Source organism: Oryzias latipes, chromosome 14 (assembly GCF_002234675.1).
Source record: "Oryzias latipes chromosome 14, ASM223467v1".
Classification (NCBI taxonomy): Eukaryota; Metazoa; Chordata; class Actinopteri; order Beloniformes; family Adrianichthyidae; genus Oryzias; species Oryzias latipes.
The window spans coordinates 14,662,653-14,682,078 of record NC_019872.2 but is presented as its reverse complement, the minus strand read 5'-3'; the positions used below and the strand labels follow the sequence as shown (position 1 = coordinate 14,682,078).

Here is a 19,426-nt window from a genome sequence, read left to right as displayed (position 1 = left end):
GTAAATGTGTATGTGTAATTGTGTTAGCCAATGTGACGTGGAATAGGTTATAAAACTGTTTGTTTGTTGACTAAAAGCTTTAAACAAACCTAAAAGTTTGTTATACGTTATTTACATTTGATGATTGTTTAAATTTAAAGCGAAAAATAACAAACTAATAAATGTAAAAAGGCCACAATGTAACATTTACATTTTTAATTTAAATGCAAGTCTTAAAAATGTTTATTTTTCTAGTAAACACCTAATCCTAAAGAGTTTTTATTCTTAGTGTTTAGTTTAGTTGGAAATCAGAGGAACACTAGCGACCACGACCTGAACACACATCAGAAATCAGTCAGAATTAAAAATACTCAATAAGTTGTTTTCCTTGTTTTAGTATTAGTGGAATATTAGGTATTGTAAAGTTAAAGATTTATTAGAATCTGCTCTCTAAGAAGAAACACAGGTAAGGTGTGGCTCCAAGCAGCACTTGGGAGGAGATTTGTCACTGGTATGTAAATTAGGCTCAGGGATTAAGTTTCGCTTGTTGTATAACAGTGAATCAGTATCGTGCTGCTGTGTGAGAGCTATTGTGAAGGTCAGTATTTTTTCTCTTTTCTTAAATTCTTATTTCCTATTTAACTCAAACTGAATTTGTGCAGAAACACTGCTGTGTGTGTTTGATTCTACTAGTTTATTTGTAGCTGAATTTGAAAGCTCCTGCCTCACCCATTTGACTCTTATTCTTTTGTCTTTCATGTTACAGTTGCAACATAAACGCTGAATACAAAGGTTAGTGTGAAAATAAGCAAACGTGTGTTTGGAAGTTTAAGTGCTCTTTGGTAAAAAGTCTTTTCATAACATACTGTAATTTAAACATAGATATTTGTACAGAAGATGCATTTGTGTCAAATCTGTTTGATTTGTTTCAGACCAAATCCACAACCGATCTTGTCTGTTTATCATCCATCTCCAGCCGTGAGGTTTCAGTGTCTCAGCCATGTCCTCCTCTGTTGTCCCGTTCAAAAATCAACGTTATGCTGACCTGAAGAGGGAATCCATCCAGAGAAAGATTCTGTTCAGAGATCCAGAGTTCCCCGCAGACGATTCATCTCTGTTTTATAAAGAACCCCCTCCTGGTAAAGTGGAATGGAAACGGCCATGGGTGAGTGGCAGTAAAAAAAGGTGGTCAAAAGGAAATTGAACCAGAAAGCTATATTATTTGTTTTATCAGACTGAATTAATTCCAAATTTTTTGCAAATTTCTGTTGAAAACATAATCTAAACATCAATATCTTTTTTTAAATGTAGAAGATAAGCTCAGACCCTCATCTGTTTGTGGAAGGGATCAATTCCCATGACTTGTATCAGGGGGAAATAGGAAACTGCTGGTTTGTTGCTGCGAGCTCATGCCTTGCTATGATGCCACACCTCTGGCAAAAAGTGAGTATTAGAAATATATTAAATATATTTACGCACTGAATAAACAATAGACATATATCAATTATCTTATATAAAGTGTCATTGTTTTTTAAGATTTAAAAACTGCATCACTGTTTGTACTTTCTATTTCATGTAAACAAAATATGTCACAACTTGCTAAAAAAAATTGGAGATAACTGACCAAAAGCCGTAAACCTTTAACCTTTGCAAACCCTTGCTAATTATTGTTAAGATTATCAAAACCTTGGAAAAAAATGTATGGTTTGAAATATATCTGAGAGTGTGAGTTGAATGTTTGTTAATCAAAATTCTTCTAAATCAATGCTTACTGAAGACCAAACCTGATCCATCAGATTGGGTGGTCAGTATCAACCATCTCAACAGCTTTGGTTGTGTCTGCTGTAAGACTAGAAAGTTGTGGGTTAACATTCTGACAAAGACATAATTTATGGGAGCTTTCTGCTTGACACTGAGCCCTGTGGCTAACCTTTGGTTTGGGTTACTGTTCCGAGTCTGCTCAAGAATCAAACTTTAGGGCACTGCCCCTTCAGGGGATGAGTTAGACGTAAAACAGACATGTGTATGTATGCAACAGCTAATAGCAAATAATCTTAAAATAAAAGAACAAAACAAATTGGCTTTTAAGTTATTAGATCTTAAGGCATCTTTAATGTTTAACAATATTTGAATGAGTTTAATTTTCATTTACATGCTTCCAGGTGATTCCTGATTGGCAGGAGCAGGAGTGGGATCCCAAACATCCAGAAAACTATGCCGGGATCTTCCACTTTCAGTTCTGGGTCTTTGGTCAGTGGACAGATGTAGTCGTGGACGACCGGCTGCCTACTATTAATGGAAAACTGATCTACTGTCACTCAAACAGCAAAAAGGAATTCTGGAGTGCTCTGCTGGAGAAGGCTTATGCCAAGTCAGTCCACTTGATTTATGTACTCGTGTTTCTGCCTATCAGAAATACTTCCAAGCTTGACGCTTCTTTATCAGACACCAGAATATTGTACAGTGTTATTCTTACCTTTCCTCCATGTTTGTATGGAAGAATGGTAACCATTTATTCCAACTAAACATTTGCATTTTTATCTCAGACTCTATGGGTGCTATGAGTCTTTAAGTGGAGGATTCGCTGGAGATGCTGTGGTGGATTTCACTGGTGCTGTATATGAACGCATTGACTTAGAGAGAGAGGCTTTCTACAAAGACCAAAGAAATCAAGATTATCTATTTGAAAACCTACTCAAAGTTTATGAACATGGAGGAATCATCAGCTGTTCCATCAAGGTCTGTAAGGTCCCCTAAGATTTCTGATCTCTGCTGTTTAGATATTTTGACTGTACTTACCTACTTTCTGCATTTTACAGGCAAAACCGGATGAACTTGAGTTCAAGATGGCAAACGGTCTGGTGAAGGGTCATGCATACTCTGTGACGGCAGTGAAGAGAATCCATTTATGTCATGAGCTGGTGGCGCACTTCAAAACTGAAACTCTTCCTATGATCCGAATGAGAAACCCCTGGGGAAAAATGGAGTGGAATGGAGCCTGGAGTGACAGGTAAGCAGGAGGCATGTTGAAGAAGATTCAAAAGCCTCATTGCAGTTGTTGTGACTGACACTGACAATCATAGAATTAGTTACATAAAGATCCAGTCATAAATATAATGTTCAGTGTTGAATGATCCTTTTTTAAACAAATAACGTTTTTGTTGTTGTTTTAATACAAATCCAAAAGACAACCATTTACTCCTCTTTGAATGGTTTGCTTGTTTTTTTTTATATAATAATCTTCCTTTTCCCCTTGATTACTGATCTTTTGTAATACGTTCCCTTAGCAACAAACTTGAAGTTTGTTATATGTGAATATAATTATAGCAAGTATATTATGGACTATGTATGTGAATTGTAGGAAAAATTGCATTTAAAAAATAATCAAGTATAATGTCTCATTTTAAGTACATACCAAGGACATGTATTACACTTATATAGACTTCTTTTTGCCAAGGGTTTTATTTCATGTCTTGTCTTTTGAATGTCCTTCCTCTTTTAGAAAAGCTGATGATCACATTTTCATAGGAATTCTTAAAACTGATACAAGCACCTGATTTTGTATGATTATTCCGTAGGGAAAACTTACCAAATCTGCTCGATTGGCCATTTGAAAATCCAAGATGGTGACCATTTTTTCAATGTGGCCTCCAAACTTACCATTTGAACCAGGTTTTTCATAGATATGGATGTATTCAGTTGATTTGAGGGATTTTGATGTATAGTTGTGTTAGCTCACAGGTTAAAGTAGGTGAAGGCAGCACACAGTCTATGAGTGATGGGAGTAGTCTAGCATCAAAAGAATAAAGCATAGGATTGATTGTTGGGCACTACCAGGGGACACTGGTGACAGTTAATGCTGTGAAACTCATCACCTGCTTCAATGCCAGCTGCGAAGGAGTCATTTACTTAGTGCCTCAAACGCTACCTAAATTACAATAGTTGAACCTGAATTGACAGGGTATGCCAGTATGGAAGAGGCGAGCAAAGATAATGGGGGTCAAATTGATTTGGATGGTGTACAGATGGCAAGGGATGAATGTGTCAGGTTTGGTATGTGAAAGTGGACACCAATATGCAATGACTCAAGGTGGAGAGGGTAAAGCAGTTTATTTAGCAGTCACAAAAGCCCTTAAAACAGTAGGGGGCATCCAAGAGTGTTCTGGGAAGAGAGTCACAGCTGCAGGATGACATGGGACTAAATGGCTTCAAAAACCCAATTTGCCACCAAATGTACATCTTATCATACCGACTGGAACAAATGTTGTCCTTGTCAAATGGAGAAGAATGAAGGCCTCACATCACCACTTGCAAATCCTACTAGATTGGGTAGAGGATGAGTATAGCCATGATGGCAAGGGGAGCAATTGCAGTAGCAGCAGCAGCAAAATACTATCGAGAATGTCAGACGCAAAATGGTTAGAATGTTTCATCTGTGACCAGGAAATTAAAGTAGACAACTAGTGTGCCGTGGTAGATGGTCTGGTGTGCCGTTGGAAATTATCAATTTTCCCTGACCTAAAAACGTTAATCATCTCCAGCATATCAGCTCTCTGTTCATCCAAACAGGCCCTGATAAAACACTGGGGAGTTTAGAATATGATAGATCCTAAAATACTTTTTCTTTGTGTTTATTTGATTCTATTAGATAACAATGGCAAAGCCACAGCTTCAGCTCTGTTTTTGGAAAAGTACCGCTCGTTCAACTTTCTCCACCAATCTTTCTTGGAGGCTGAATCATATGTCATCGGTCTGACCAATCAGAAGTGGTTAAACTCTTCACTTCCTTGTTCTGATTCTGCTCATAAAGTCTGTCAATTCCAACAAAAATAACAACTAAGGCTCATCTTTAGTGGTGTGGCTTTCCACAGAATCCGGTGTCAGACCGTGGAACAAGTGAACAAACAATGAAGCTCAGAGAAACGGGTCTGTCTGTCATCTGTGGTAGTTTAGCATAACACCTCCTATGAGGGTTAATTGACAGCGTCTCAGCGTAAAATGAGTCTTCCCTGTTAAACGTCTTGAAACCACAACAAACAAACATGAAACAGTTTTTTAAATCCTCTTGTTTAAATCAGAAGTCAACAGTTTAGTTCTCCTTCAAAGTTTGTGTTTATTAACAGCCAAACATCCCAGAGTTTGGTCCAAGTCATCTTTGTAACTGAAACACTTTTCTTTTTTTTATGACTTAAACTTTATTAATTTTTAAAGACAAAATTACAATAAGAACCCCATAACTTCCAGAAGAATACCAAAACAAAAGAAGAATAGAAAAGACATACTAAAAAGAAAACAAACCAGCAAAACAAAAAAGACTGAAACACTTTTCTAATAATGTTTCTAAATTGAAACAATTTAATAATCTAAAAAGAAATAAAACGTTTTTGTTAAAGTCTTTAAAAACTTAATTGCTGATTAAGACAAAAGTAAAACTAATAAAACTTCAACATGTTCATTTTTTGTAGCTACAGAAAATATAAATATAATGTTAGTCTTTTTGTGTAAAAATTATCGAACATATTGTGATCATATAATTGTTCAAAAATTACAGTTGCCTTTGCGTTAACATTGAAAAAAATATTTAAAAAATAAATCGTTATTCAGAAGGAATAGACTTGCTTTTTTGAGAGGTTACATAAAATTGCATGTGATTAAACTGAAGGGAAAAAACAACTACCAGGGTAAAATTTTAAATAATTTAGTTGAAAATTAACACAGAAAAATAACTAAACTTTTATTGCATCTTTTAGAAAAAACAGCTGCAACTTCCAGCTTTTTCTGCCACAATTATCACAAAAATGCGCGTGAGATTGTGGAGGGACTGTACATCAATACAGACTATGAGTTTCTACTTTTTTAATTTTTGGATGCTGGTGTGCTGCAGGATTTTTGTTAAGGACAAAGTGTGCCTTGGCTCAACACTGAAAACACGGATGTAGAGAAGCAATGACCATAACACTGAACAAGAGGGTCAATGACTGTGCATCAGTCAGTCACTGATGGGAGTGATGCATTTTTCTGTAATTACCATTTCAGCCACTTAGAGTATCTTAATCTCCAAACTATTCATGTTCCCCTGTGTTGATGTTATATGTGCAATTAAGATGCAAAAAATAAGAAGAAAAAAAAAAAAAAAAACTATATGTAATTGAAGCTTCCAAAATAAAAATGAAAAGAGTTGGCATGCTGAAAGAATATAACTAGACACTTAAATCTCTCAAAATGAACAAATAGGTGTATTTCCATTAAAAAGACGGTGTGTAAGGCCATTTTGCCACCCATCTTTAAAAATAGCTACATCCTGGATCTTCAAATAACGAATCGGACACATTTGACAAGTATCCCCTACAGAATCATCATACCAAACTTGGTGCTTGTATCGTAATCTGCAGAATCAGTTCCGCTATTTTGTTGGATGTCAGTTTACACATAAAATAATCTTCTATTTTTTGCATCTGAGTCAGTCAACCATTAAAAACCTGATACACATTGAAAAATGGTTTCATAATTTAAGACGGGAAAATGTAAACCATCTTCAACCCACTCAAAAGAATTACTCAGTTCTTAGTATTCCAATCAGCAATTCCGCTTGACAAGGTATGACTTTTTTAACTTTTATGAAACACCAATCGATTATTGAGAAAACCTTAAAAGAATGGATTTTAATGGGACGATTCTCCTTAGGAAATCTTTTCATACTGTTGTCATGTACATCAATCACCTTCTTTGCTTGTGTTTTGTAGCTCTGAGGAATGCTCCAAGATTGGTGATACAGAGAGGCACAATCTTGGTCTCACAGTGGAAGATGATGGGGAGTTCTGGTAAACAACAAAGATCTCTAAATCACTGCAGTCCATTTCTGAGGTTATAGTAAACCTTAAGGAAGTGTGCTAACAACGCCAGGTTTGCTCTCTTTCACAGGATGTCATTTAGAGACTGGTGCGGACACTTCAGTAAGACAGATATTTGCCACATTTTTGATAATTTACTTACCAGCAACCTTAAGAAGGAAATTCTCTATCATGGGGATTGGACCAGACAGAATCCAAAGGTAACATTTATCTGCTTTTTTGTTAGCCCAAAAGCAATTCAGATTTTAACTGTCTTTTAAACTGTCTTTTTCAGTATTTGTTTGATGTGACAAAGATAACTGATGAAGTCCTGATCAACTTGCAACAAGAAGACCAGAGGATCAAAAAAAAAACTGGTCAGGAAAAACATGTGACCATTGACTTTAGTGTTTGGAAGGTAAAACATATTACTTTTATCACTTAGCTTTGTATTCTACTGTCAAAGTTGACCAAATTCAACATTAGTTTGTCTTCTCCAAAATGCATTTTATCAAATCGTAGTCACATTGCAAATGCAAAAAGGATTTTTCTTTGAATTATTTTGCCAAAAAACATGAAAACTCAAAAAAACTTTTGATTTAGCTTTAATCTAAGACTTAAATTTGAAAAGTAAAAAGTATGAATAGGATTGTTTTCATATTTATTTGTAATTTGCAAAATTTATATTTTAATTGCAAGCTTGAAGTGTTTATGACATTTTCAAACTGCCAGAAAAAACTTCATATTTCACCCAAACACAATGTAAATTAGTCAGTTGTTTTTGTGTCTTTCTGAATGGAAACATATGTATTTTGTTTATATTTTATAAGTATTCTAAAAGTATTTCATTAGTTTTATATAAAGGGTTACTTTATGGGCTACAAAAAAAGAAATAAAACATAAGGGTCCACTCCTGTAAAATGTAAACTTTCTTTCTATAGGTGGAGTTGAACAGAAATTCTGAAATGCACCAGACTCAGAAACAAACAGGAAAAAAATCTTTTTCCAGTTATCGATCAGTTTTCATGAGATGCAACCTGCCTCAAGGCCAATACGTCGTCATCCCCTCCACCCCTGATCCTGGTGCACAGGGAAAGTTCATGCTGCGAATTTTCACCAATGTGGACCCAGGCCTGTGGTAAGACAGTGATCATCTTGGTGCGAAGCTTAGTCTAAGAGAAGTTTGACCAAACCTTTCAAGGTTAAAAAAAGGCAGATCTTGTAGTTATTGGATATTATATAACATCTTAGAGACAAATACATATCTTTACCTTTTAGCTCTAACACAGCCTTTTTATTTCGACGAAAATGCAAAATCGTGCATTTCTTACCAAGAGGAATTATTCACAATTCACAGACTCAGAAATGGGGCCAACATCAGTCACCTCCTCTACCAGGGCTCCAGACTGCGACCAGTCTGGTCGCAGTCTGGATTACTGGATTACTGGATTACTGAATTTTACATCCAGTCGCACATGTGCTACCAGTAAATTTGCCTACCCACCCATACATTAGATGTGGAAGGGGCACGTCAACTATCAATGAAATAATCAATGAGACGCGAGCGCACAGGCGCGCAAACACACACACAAACTCGCGCACATACTCATGAGACGCAAGCACACAATCACGTATCATTGAGTGATGCCTGTCTGTGAGGCGGCCAATGCGTGTGAGAAGAATAGGGTATGGCCACTGTAATTGGCTAAAATGTGTGGACAAAGCAACCAATCCCAGTGGAGCATACAACTCTTGGGGGGCGTGACAATGACCGGGCTTGAAAGCAGCATTTAAGGCAGGACACCTGACAGCCCTCTCCTCGGACCACACTAAGTGGTTCCTTACTTTCCTTTTTAGAACGTATTTATTCGCTCGTAATTTTCTAAATACATGCAGTCCGTGCTGAACTTTTCTCTGGGCCGCACAGAGCCGGAGGAGGGTTAAGGTTATGGTTACGGTTAGGCGTGCGGCGGTGTATCAACCCCGACCAAACAGTTCTCATGCACGGCTGTTATGGCAGCACACCGCTCCCATGAGAGATGGTCAGCTGAGGAAAATATATGTCCCACACCTACATGCGTGACAGCTAATGGGCTTTAACATTAAACACTTCTTAGACGCACTTAAAAAATATGTGGGGAAAATGCAACGATAGCCGTGTTTAAGATGAACCAGCACCGTGTCTGGATCGTTGGGGAGACCAGGCGGGGTGGGGATGAAGGGGAAACTGAAGGAGAACAGACAGTTTGAGTTGTCCTTAACATTCAATTTAGTTTTAATATGCCTCTCCCCCTTAGTATGATCTGTGATATTATATCTTTTATCCTTTTTTAATCTCTTGTAATTGGTATTTTAAATTGTTTTAATTGATCACTGAACTACAAAAACCCATCAGGACACATGTCCCATAATAAGCTAAGAGCGAGTGTGACATTGACTCCCTGATCCACACCACCAGGATTTGGATGTCATTCGGGCTCTATAAATGCACCCGGATGGTGACAAAGAGAGACAAGGTAGTCCACACAGGAGGGGTCTCACTCCCAGAAGGAACAATAGCAGACATTGAGGACAGTTACAAGTTCCTTGGAATTCCGCAGGCAAATGGCAACCTGGTGCATACAACAAGGAAGCTGCAAACGCTAAATACCTCCAACGAGTAAGGCAAGTCCTGAGAAGCCAGCTCGATGGCAAGAATAAGACCCGGGCAATAAACAGCGACGCACTGCCAGTTATCAGATACCCTGCAGGAATAATAAGATGGCCAAAAGAAAAGATACAGACCATGGATGTTGAGACACGAAAGCTCCTCATCATGCATGGATGATTCCATCCCAAATCCAGCACCCTGAGACTGTATGCTAGCCGCAAGGAAGGAGGCCGAGTCAGCATGCAAGCCATTCTCCAGGATGAAACATCCAAGATGCATGAGTACATCAAGCTCAAGGCCCCAACTGACAGTGTGCTCAGTGAATGTCTCAGGCAATGGAGAGCAGAGGATACAGTGCTGGAGGACAGATCCTCATGGGAGAACAAACCCCTGCATGGGATGTACCACCGGACCATAACTGAAGTGGCTGATATCAAGAAGTCCTACCAATGGCTAGAAAGGGCTGGCCTTCAGGACAGCACCAAAGCACTCATCCTGGCAGCTCAGGAACAAGCCCTGAGCACCAGAGTGATGTTGGAAGGTAAAGCATACATGAGGCGCCACAATCAAATGGCTGGAATAATATACAGGAACATGTGTGTAGAATATGAACTGGAAATCCCAAGGTCAAAATGGGAAACACCTCAAAAGGTGGTAGAGAATGAAAGGGCAAAGATCCTGTGGGACTTCCAGATCCAGACCGATAGAATGGTAATGGCGAACCAAACAGACATTGTAGTGGTGGACGAAGAACAGAGGAAAACCGTTGTGGTGGATGTGGCAGTGCCAAGCGATGGGAACATCAGGAAGAAGGAACATCAGAAACTGGAAAAAATCGCAAGTTTTCCTCATATCGTGCAGCCCTAGTGTCTAGGATCAGTGTATTGCAAAAGGGACCTGGTGTGCTTTCTCCCCCAAAACTAGGTGGATCTTGAAGGAATTTTATATTTTTGTGGTCCTCATTTCTCCTAGGCTTTTATCTTATCTTTGTTTCATTGAAGGTTTCCTTCAGGTTCACTGTGTGTGGTTCCTTTGAATTTCAAAGGGACTTCCTGAAAATTGCATATGTAAAGAGGTTTTGATGCTGCAGCTTCGAACTCATCCCCTTCAGGAGAAAACGGTCTTTGATCTTCTGAGGCCATTTGGTTGTAGGTCTGACTTGGATCATAAATCAATCATCTCTGAGACTGATTCAATCCCTGGGAACCGCCACAGGCATCTGCTCACGTGTGGGGAACAAAGGTATATTGTCTACTGGATGCTAGGAAGATCCGGCCACATGTGGGGGACCACCTGGGGAGCCATTTGATTGCGGGACCATGTCAGTCTGGGAGGTGACTTCCGACGCGGGAAACGGATGCTGACTCCTAACATGGACTGACAGAAGTAGGCAGGCTCCCTGCCAGCCAATCCGAGCGTCCAGAGGAGGAGTCTGGACGCCATGCTGTTTTACGAAGGAGGAGGCTGAAACCGACATGTTAAAACAGCTGGACGGAGAAGCTTCCGATGTTCTCAACAGGCTGGCACTAAGACGTTGGTAATTTTGGCGCTGTGCAAGCTCTGAAACTTTGAGAACCCAGATGATCTGTTTTATTTTGTTTTATTCTGTTTTTAGAAATATTGTTAGGGAATAAATTTGTTAAACTTAATCCGGTGGAATCCCGTGGTTTTCTCCTTCTCGACTTTTTTGAACATGCAACAAGGAAAGTAATCTAAAAGCGACAGGATTATTTCCTACAATCTCCCTGCTTCACTGACATTGAGACACGCAGCTTCTATACAGCTGCTTCCCTTTGTCGTCACACTACCCCATCTAGCAGTTAGAATTAGCCTCACCCTGATGTTTCTTCTTGCAATGTGATAGGTGAATTCAAGATATACTTTCACAAAATGCTTTTACACCTTGTTCTGTTCATTTAATTTTATCATGAGCTGCCAGGCGTTCTCCATAAATCAAGTCTTGCAGTGGGGCTGCTATTTCAGTATAGTTTGGAATCTACATGCCACAATAATTACATAACCCTAAAAATAATAGTTTGTTTCTTTGTTGATTATGGAGCGGATAAAATTACACATTTTCTGACCTCAATTACTTTTTCTACCCTGTAATGTTAAAGTGCGGCACAAGTATTTAACTTGTGGGGCCCATAGCTGTAATTTGTCTTTTTTTACTTTGTTTCCAGTCTGTGCCAAGTAAGTTAATGAAGCTATGGTGTCTATTTTACAAAATCACAATGATTTAACTTTTCCTAGATGGCTCAAATCTTGCTAAATAGTTTGAAATAACATCAGAAAAAATGTTAGGGTTTTCTGCGTAACCCTGATGAAGTCTTGTATAAGTGTATTTCTTTCCTTCAAAGGTGAATGTAAACCAATATTGACTGTCTGGGTGCGGGACTGATAAAACACACATTACTTAGATATATTACTGAAAACCAAGTTGCTCTTGAATATAAGGTGTGTGGATCTGGTACAGAAGGTGTTCTTTGTACAACAGCATTATTTAATGGTCTCAAATATTGAACCATCTTCAAAGATCTAGAAGGAGGAGCCTTTTTTATTGGGAAAATTGGTGTGTTACAAGGTGACTCTGGGAACTGGACTATTACTCTTGCTTTGTACAGCTCCTCTATCACAGGCCTTATTCCCTCTTTTCCATAATCTTTTAAAGGATATTGTTTTTTCCGTGGTCTATAATAATGAGCACTGGTGGGCATCCTTTAATTAGTCCTACATCTGCTGGCCCCTTAGTCCAGGGTAAATGTGGAAGATTTCTAAGAGATTCTTTCTCTGTCAACATAATTTTCCCTCGACTTGTTCTGTCAGCCAGATGCACATTAGGACGTGTAATCACCACACAGTGTAACGCAATCCTTTTAAACTTAGTTTCGGGACTAGAAATTCCAGTTTTCGGATCAGTCTGCCAGCTCCCTGGGGTGCCGATAAGGACCCTCCAGTTATATACACGGCTAAACAGAAATGTTTGAGTCTAGATTTGAACTTTGACACAGTACAGGCCTGTCTCACAACCCCAGGTAGACTCGTATAGCTTTTAGCTGCATAAGACTGAAATGCTGATTTCCCTTCAATCAAATCAAATCAAATCAAATCAAGCTTTATATAGCACTTTTACAACACAGGTCAAGTACTTTGCATAAAAATATAATCAAATTTATAAACAAAATGACAAGACAAACAAATGTTTTGTTTAAAACCTGCACTATGACCCCCTCCCCCACACGCACACACCATCATAAAAAGAGTAATAAAATGAGATGTAGAAACCTGGCTTTCTACTGAGGTGGGGAAATACTATTTTGGGAACATGTCCACATCATTAACCCCCCACTCAATTTCATGGAATACACTATGACAGGACCCCCCATATCTGATCAAAAGAGCCAGACCCAGGAGATCCCACAACAGTAACCTTGTTTACTGAGGAGGGTCAGTGAACATACTCAAATGATGAAAACACTCCCAGTGATAATCTGTGGGTTTCAATATTATCTCTAAACAGTGCAGAAACGCATGCACCCTTTTTTACTTGAGTTGAATTGAATGATGCTTTATTAATCCCACGATGGGGTAATTATGTTCAAGTACAACTCGAACAAGATCCGACATACAACAGAAATCCACACATACAGTTCAAAGTTGACAAAGGCGTGACGTGACGTGAGCACACCTTGCTTAGCGTGTAGATGGTTTACAATAGGTGGAGGGGTCATTGGAGACAAAAAAAGTCGTATCTCAACACAGCGTACAATGTGTAGATACAAGAAAAAAAACAACACAATTTAAAACACAGAAGCACATGTGCGGACAAAAACACAGTACATGAAGCTCAAAAGGATGGGGGGGGGGTATCGGTCTTAGAGCTGGTGCATCTTCTAGGGCAGGGGTCGGGAACCTATGGCTCGCGAGCCATATATGGCTCTTTTGATGGTCACATGTGGCTCGCAGACAAATCTTTAATTATACTTTTTTTTTTCATTAGACCAGTCCTTCTCGGGCGCGATGCGATGCCAGAGGCGCGCAGTAGTAGCGGTGCTTGGAGAACAAAATCTACGCCAGCACCATCAGTTACTATTATCTATTATTTCACAGAGTTTGTACCAGCCGGAAACCTGTGAATAGACGTGCCTAAAACTGCGGGGACGGGATGTTAGAGGAAAAAAGCAGAGGGTGGTGGGGGGCACGGCCAGTAAGGTGAACCGCGCAGGGATTGTAAAAACGTAAAACCCGCTGCCCGTCACTCACTGCAGCGTGTGAGTGTGTGTTTGGTACCATGTCTGTCTCACATCTAAAGAACATTCAGACCTAAGATTCCGTTTAAAGTCTCAACGCCTGCATGAAGCAGAAACTCACCACGTATCAACCAGACTAGACAATCAGCAAAACTACCACGAGAAATACTCATCATTTATTAGCAACAGCATAACGATGTTATTAAAACGAATCCACAGACTTATTGTACTTTAAAAATGTTGAAATTGCATCAAATGCACACATTCATTTGTATATTTAGTTTTAAACATATTGTTGCGGTCTGAGTTGGACTGGGTGGCTGTTGGGCTGCGTTAAAAGTTCTGAAGTTTATTAAACGCATCAAGCAGAGATCTGATTGGCTCTCAGTTCTGTCGCTCAGCCTGTTGTTAGGTAGTTTGGACCAATGGGGTTCAGCTATGGGCCGAATAAGGGAAATGGGAGGGCTGACGCGGCAGTGAGCGAATATAAAGTTGGGAGAAGCGCTCTCGTCTCAGCGGGAGAGATTCAGGATTTGCTGAATTTACTGTACGGCGTTTGTTGCGGTCTGCAGTAACCAGAATAAAGAACCTTAAAAGAGGTCACGTCTCTGTGCCTCAGTGTGGTAAAGGGACACTACATTAATGTGTGGCTCTTTCGAAATTACATTTAAAAATATGTGGCGTTTATGGCTCTCTTGGCCAAAAAGGTTCCCGACCCCTGTTCTAGGGAGTGCATGTGGGTAGTAGGAATGCTGAGGTCAAGGAGAGATGAGCTGTAGTATCAACCTTAGCACACAGCTGCTGTATACACTTTGATTCTGAGAGCGAAAGCAGAAGTTGCAGACGGATGAAAAATCCAGACTCCGGGGCAGACGGGACAAAAAGCCTTGAGAATGGGCTGACACAGTAGGAGCGAGAGGAAAAAGCGCCTGTCGTCGGCGAGAGTCGGAAAGCAAAAAAAATTAAAAATAAAAAGACTTTCTTGTATTTCAGAGTTAGATTTGTTGTTTAGGGGAGTTGATTTGACCAGAACAATGTTTCCTATGTTTTTGTCAAGCTATATTTGGTCTTGGAGATTGCCTTTTTGTAAAGTATTTTGTCTCTAATATTTGAAGTGAAGCCATAATTAAAATGACAGTCCTCTCATTATTTTTTTTGGGAGAACTTGCACAATTGGTGGCCGACTAAACACGTTTTTGCCCAACTGTAAAAGCTACGCACATGGATTTATGGATCTGTTTTATTTTTTTTTTCCAGATGCCTGCTGTGAACAGTTTTCATCCTGCAGAAAGCGCTATTAGTATACCAGCAAAACAACTTCTATCACCAGCAGGGTCATGTCACTCACCACTTTGTGTCCTTTCAGTTCTTTACCTTTTAACTGAGTGACTTTCATTTTTTCCTTTTCTTAAAATTGCGTCTTTTAGTGGTATTTTGCAAAGAAACACTGTTTTTTTTCAGTGCTTCATTCAATGTGTTAACTGAAATTGTTTTTTCATATTTTACTTCACTGATGTCAAGTTTATTAGTTACTTCAGTAAATGCAATATATTATTAGAGATACATATGTTTTTACAAGTGCTGTAACAAAGGCTTAACACAACATTACATAGATATTCACATGTGTGTTCCCAAATTATAAATGCAAATCAAATTTTTTAATGAAAAGCATTTTAGAAACTGCTTATGTGTCAAAGATTTAAATCATTTTAAATATACATTTAGGCTTCTGGGCTTGCCCTTTTCAGTAATTTATTACAATAATCCAAAATACTTCCAATCTGATGTTTTTCCTTTTTTGCACACTAAGAAAAAGACTGTTGTGCCTTTAAGGCAAAGAAGTCTGTATTAAGAAACACTCTAAAAGCTTTAAAGAGAATATGTAAATCTTTGGCTTTATATAATGTTTTTACCTTACATTGTGTGAAGTATGTCCAAACCCAGACTCTCGGGCCTTGTTCAAATTTCCACAGGCCTGCAGGCTGCTCTTATAAAATCAATAAAATGTTCCCCCCAGCACTTTCTAAGATCTACAACTTTTTGATTGTGATTGGCTAAATTACATTAGAAGCCATTGTAGTCTTGTGACAACAACGTGTGGCTACTTAACCCTCAGAGCCTCTAGGCCCAGATGAGAAGAACAGATTTATTTGTGTATCTGATCAAAACTGAATTTTAACTTGGAAGTTTACAGCGAGCATTCCATTGTGAGTAGTATGTAATGTTTTATATGAACCCCGATTAAAGGTTTTTTCCTGACCTTTTTTTCCCTTTGATTTATTTTTGGTCTTCAAATATGATATTAACAGTAATTTTGACAAAAATGTATTTAAATATATTTGAGTTTATGTGAAGAAATGAGAAGTTTCCCAATGCGAAATATAAATGTTTATCAAATAGTTAATTTGCATTAAATTTTATTATAAGGGTTTTAAAAAATTAAAAGTGGTTGGCCCTCACCCATTTTCACCTCACAAAATCTGGCCCTCTTTGCAAAGGTTTAGATACTGCCATTTATCCATAGTAGTTTTATTTCAGTGTTGAATTTTTCTGTAGCATCCTCTGCTGTTCAAACGTCAGAATAAAAATGCCAACACTGCTTTTGAACAGTCCTGTCACATTCCTTGTGAGAAACTTGTGTCAAAACTGATCTGTGTCCGATACCGGAACTAGGGGGTGAGGGAGGTATAAAGGAGGGGGGAGTCAACCAATCAGAGTGCAGGATTCAGAGGACTTGGTAAAGTTAAAAAGATCTTCACAGATTCGGACTTCCTGCTTCAATAACTCTTCTGATAAATGTTCAAATGTGACAGAGTATCTCAATCATTTTGTATTAGCAAAATGTGAACTACAAATGCATTTCTAAAGAAAAAAACCCTTTTTTTCCTGCATTTTAATGAGAAAAGATCTTTTCGTGCTTTAAATGCAGACATGCAGCGAGACGGCTGCCAACGGACCGTCAGAAGGAAAATCATCTTTGTTGTAGCAGGACAACAGGGCCAGGGCTATTGAGCACTTTTATTATAAATCATATGTAGTAACATTTGAAAAAATATATTAGATTAGATCATGGAGCCCGCTGGCGGGGGCGGAGCACAGCTGTCGCGGACCCCGAAGCCGCGCTCCGCGCAGGAAAGGAGAGGAGCCTGCGCGACAGCCCCAGTGTTTGGGTCCACGACAGCCGCGCTCTGCCGCCGCCCAGCGGGCTCCTCGCCTCTCCTTTCCTCAGTGTAGCACAGCTGCTGTGGCTGCGGCAGCCGCGGGGAACGCGTTGATCTATTCTAATAGTTGATATCCTGCACTCTGATTGGTTGACTCCACCTTCCTCTAACCCTCCCTCACCCCGGACACAGATCAGTTTTGACACAAATTTCTCGCAAGGAATGTGACCGAAGTCAGAGCGCAGTTATAGTGCTCTTGTGATTTGCGCCAGCAGATTCGAGCACACCCAGAAGCACATTTGAGCAGTTGTAATCACAGATTGGAGGTTGTAACTCTAAATGAACACATGCAAATGGAAATTTGTCAGTTCACAGCATAAGATTTTTACACACAGATGCAGGTTTTTGGTGCGAGTTCTCACATTCTAAATTACAAGTTCTCACATCAAATCTACAAGTGCGTTCTTTTTGGATCATATTTACCTTCATAGCCCCCTGCTGACTCTAAGATGTATTAATGGCTGTGGTAGCTTACTACCAGATTACTGAGTGCAGATGTGTATGTCATGTATTCCACGGCGAGCCAAAGACCTCCTTCAAAATTATTAGCTGGGAAACTAAATTGTTAACATTTCTTTTTTTAAATGAAGTGAGCCTGTAAGATCCAGCAGTTCGAAAAAAGTTTGTCATTGTTATATACAGACCAAAATGTTCATCTCACACTTTATTGACTTTTTTATCAACAAATCACCAAAACCCATCTATCATACTGACACTTTCTTTTTAACTTCAAGCAATTTGTGACCAATATGTGAAAATAGGAAAACAGTCATATCAGAGGCCTAAATGGAAAAAATCAGATACTGCTCGTAACTTAGCATGCTGTCCTATAGGAAAGCATAAAAGCATGTTCCAAAAAACAAGAAATGTCTTCTGAAATGACCTCTTGACCTCTTTCCTGACCAGTATCACACTGCCTTTTAATTTGCTTGCCAATAATTCCATTTACAGATGGTCTTTCTGCATTGTAACACAGGAACTTATTACATGCAGTCATTGTATATCTAAATATTTCCTTCCTACTTAGTGTAAATTAACCCTTTCTCTTGAACTGATCGGAGATATTTCATGTTGTTTTGAACTTTTCTGTTTTCAGTTTGACCTGTTTCTGTCTTGGCAATGTGGTAGTCATTGTGTTTTGACAATTTAACTATCCAACAGCTTTTTATTCCCACAGCTCTCTCTGACAGCCTAAGGAAATAGCTTATTAGTGGCTGTATTTTCACTCACAGTGGCAGCCCATAAATAGAGATAGATAGAGCAGAACAAGAGAGGAATGTTTGTGTTTGTGTGGAAAAACCCAGAATCTTGCATGCAGGAAGGGCAGGTTTTAACTTGTCTTTACCTTTAGGGGGCTGACGGACACAGACGTTGTTGCAGAGGTTTGTTTTAATCATATCAGCCTTTGCGCAACACCTTTTGCTGTAGAGACGCCCTTCTTGACAGACCAGTTTTGGCGCTGAGTTTGTGAAGCTACTATTGTTAAAGCTCTCTCAGTTGACAGATCTAAACAAGAAACTACCAGACATTTGAACGTGTTTAAACTTAATGCTGTCAGAACTTCACTTTTCAGTGTAAGTATGATTCTAATATAATTTTTCTGACTATTTGCTGTAAAATGCTTATTATCAAGTGTGGTTTTTGTTTGTTTGTTTGTTTGCTGGGGTTCTTCCTTTCAGTTTGACACAGATCAAACTGAAACTGAGGTTTCTTGGCTTCTGTGTTGAAAGCTGCTCAGTATCTCAGCTGTGAAGTGTGTTGATAGCAGGTGGGATATTTGAACGCACAACAAGAATGTTGTGCACGCTGGAAATGGGAGAAAGCTGGCTGCCATGGCAGGAACATGCATCAGAAATCAGGCAGAGTTAAAAATCCTCAACAAGGTTTTTTTTTTCCTTCTTCTTTTTTTTAAGTATTAGTAGGTTTAGTGAAAGTAAAATTGCTGTCTAAAAAATCAACACAGCTAGTATGTGGCTTTTAGCCCTACCCTGGAAGAAAGGTAAAAGACCTGGGACTTCCTCAAAACAGGAAACTATTCAGTGTTTTGCTGTTAGATGAGAGCTATTATCCATTTCATTTGTTTATTTTTTCCCCCTCTTTTCTTAAAATTAAAATATTTCTTTCTTAAACAGATTTGATTTAGGAAACAGTTTATTTTGTTAAAAGTTTGTATGGTTTCATGAGCAATGTGAAAACACTGCTCTGGGCGTTTGCTTCCGCCAACTAAATTCCAGAAGAATTTGAACATTTCCTTCAAATAAAAATTAGTTTAACACACACTGAACACGGAATCACCATATTTGATTTCTGTTTTGTTTTTCAGATAAAAGTTATTTCATAAACACTTTTAAAATTAGCATTAAAAACAAATGTGTGCTTAGCATTTTCTATGTGGTGGAATCATAACCCAATTTAAAGGTGAATATTTTTGAGGAACATGCATTAGTGTCGTTTGGTGCCAAATCTTTTTTTCCTAACTCCATGCGTCTTTATTTT

The 19,426-nt window shown here is 38.8% G+C and overlaps 1 protein-coding gene across 5 annotated transcripts in view; it reads left to right on the top strand.

Annotated features, from left to right (window-relative positions):
• Positions 1 to 745: 745 nt before the first annotated feature.
• LOC101158220 (calpain-5) overlaps positions 746 to 19,426 on the top strand; it is a 29,980-nt gene continuing 11,299 nt past the window's right edge. Inside the window, exons 1-6 of one of the 5 annotated variants that reach the window (XM_023962155.1) lie at positions 746 to 771; positions 912 to 1,144; positions 1,291 to 1,422; positions 2,142 to 2,350; positions 2,526 to 2,718; positions 2,799 to 2,989. In XM_023962155.1, the coding sequence (XP_023817923.1) occupies positions 980 to 1,144; positions 1,291 to 1,422; positions 2,142 to 2,350; positions 2,526 to 2,718; positions 2,799 to 2,989 (890 nt within the window). In that variant the 5' untranslated portion in view covers positions 746 to 771; positions 912 to 979. Of the gene's footprint in view, positions 772 to 911; positions 1,145 to 1,290; positions 1,423 to 2,141; positions 2,351 to 2,525; positions 2,719 to 2,798; positions 2,990 to 7,835; positions 7,948 to 18,250; positions 18,505 to 19,426 lie in introns of those variants that run through there. The other 4 variants (XM_023962153.1, XM_023962154.1, XM_023962152.1 and 1 more) reach the window with 4 other exon arrangements.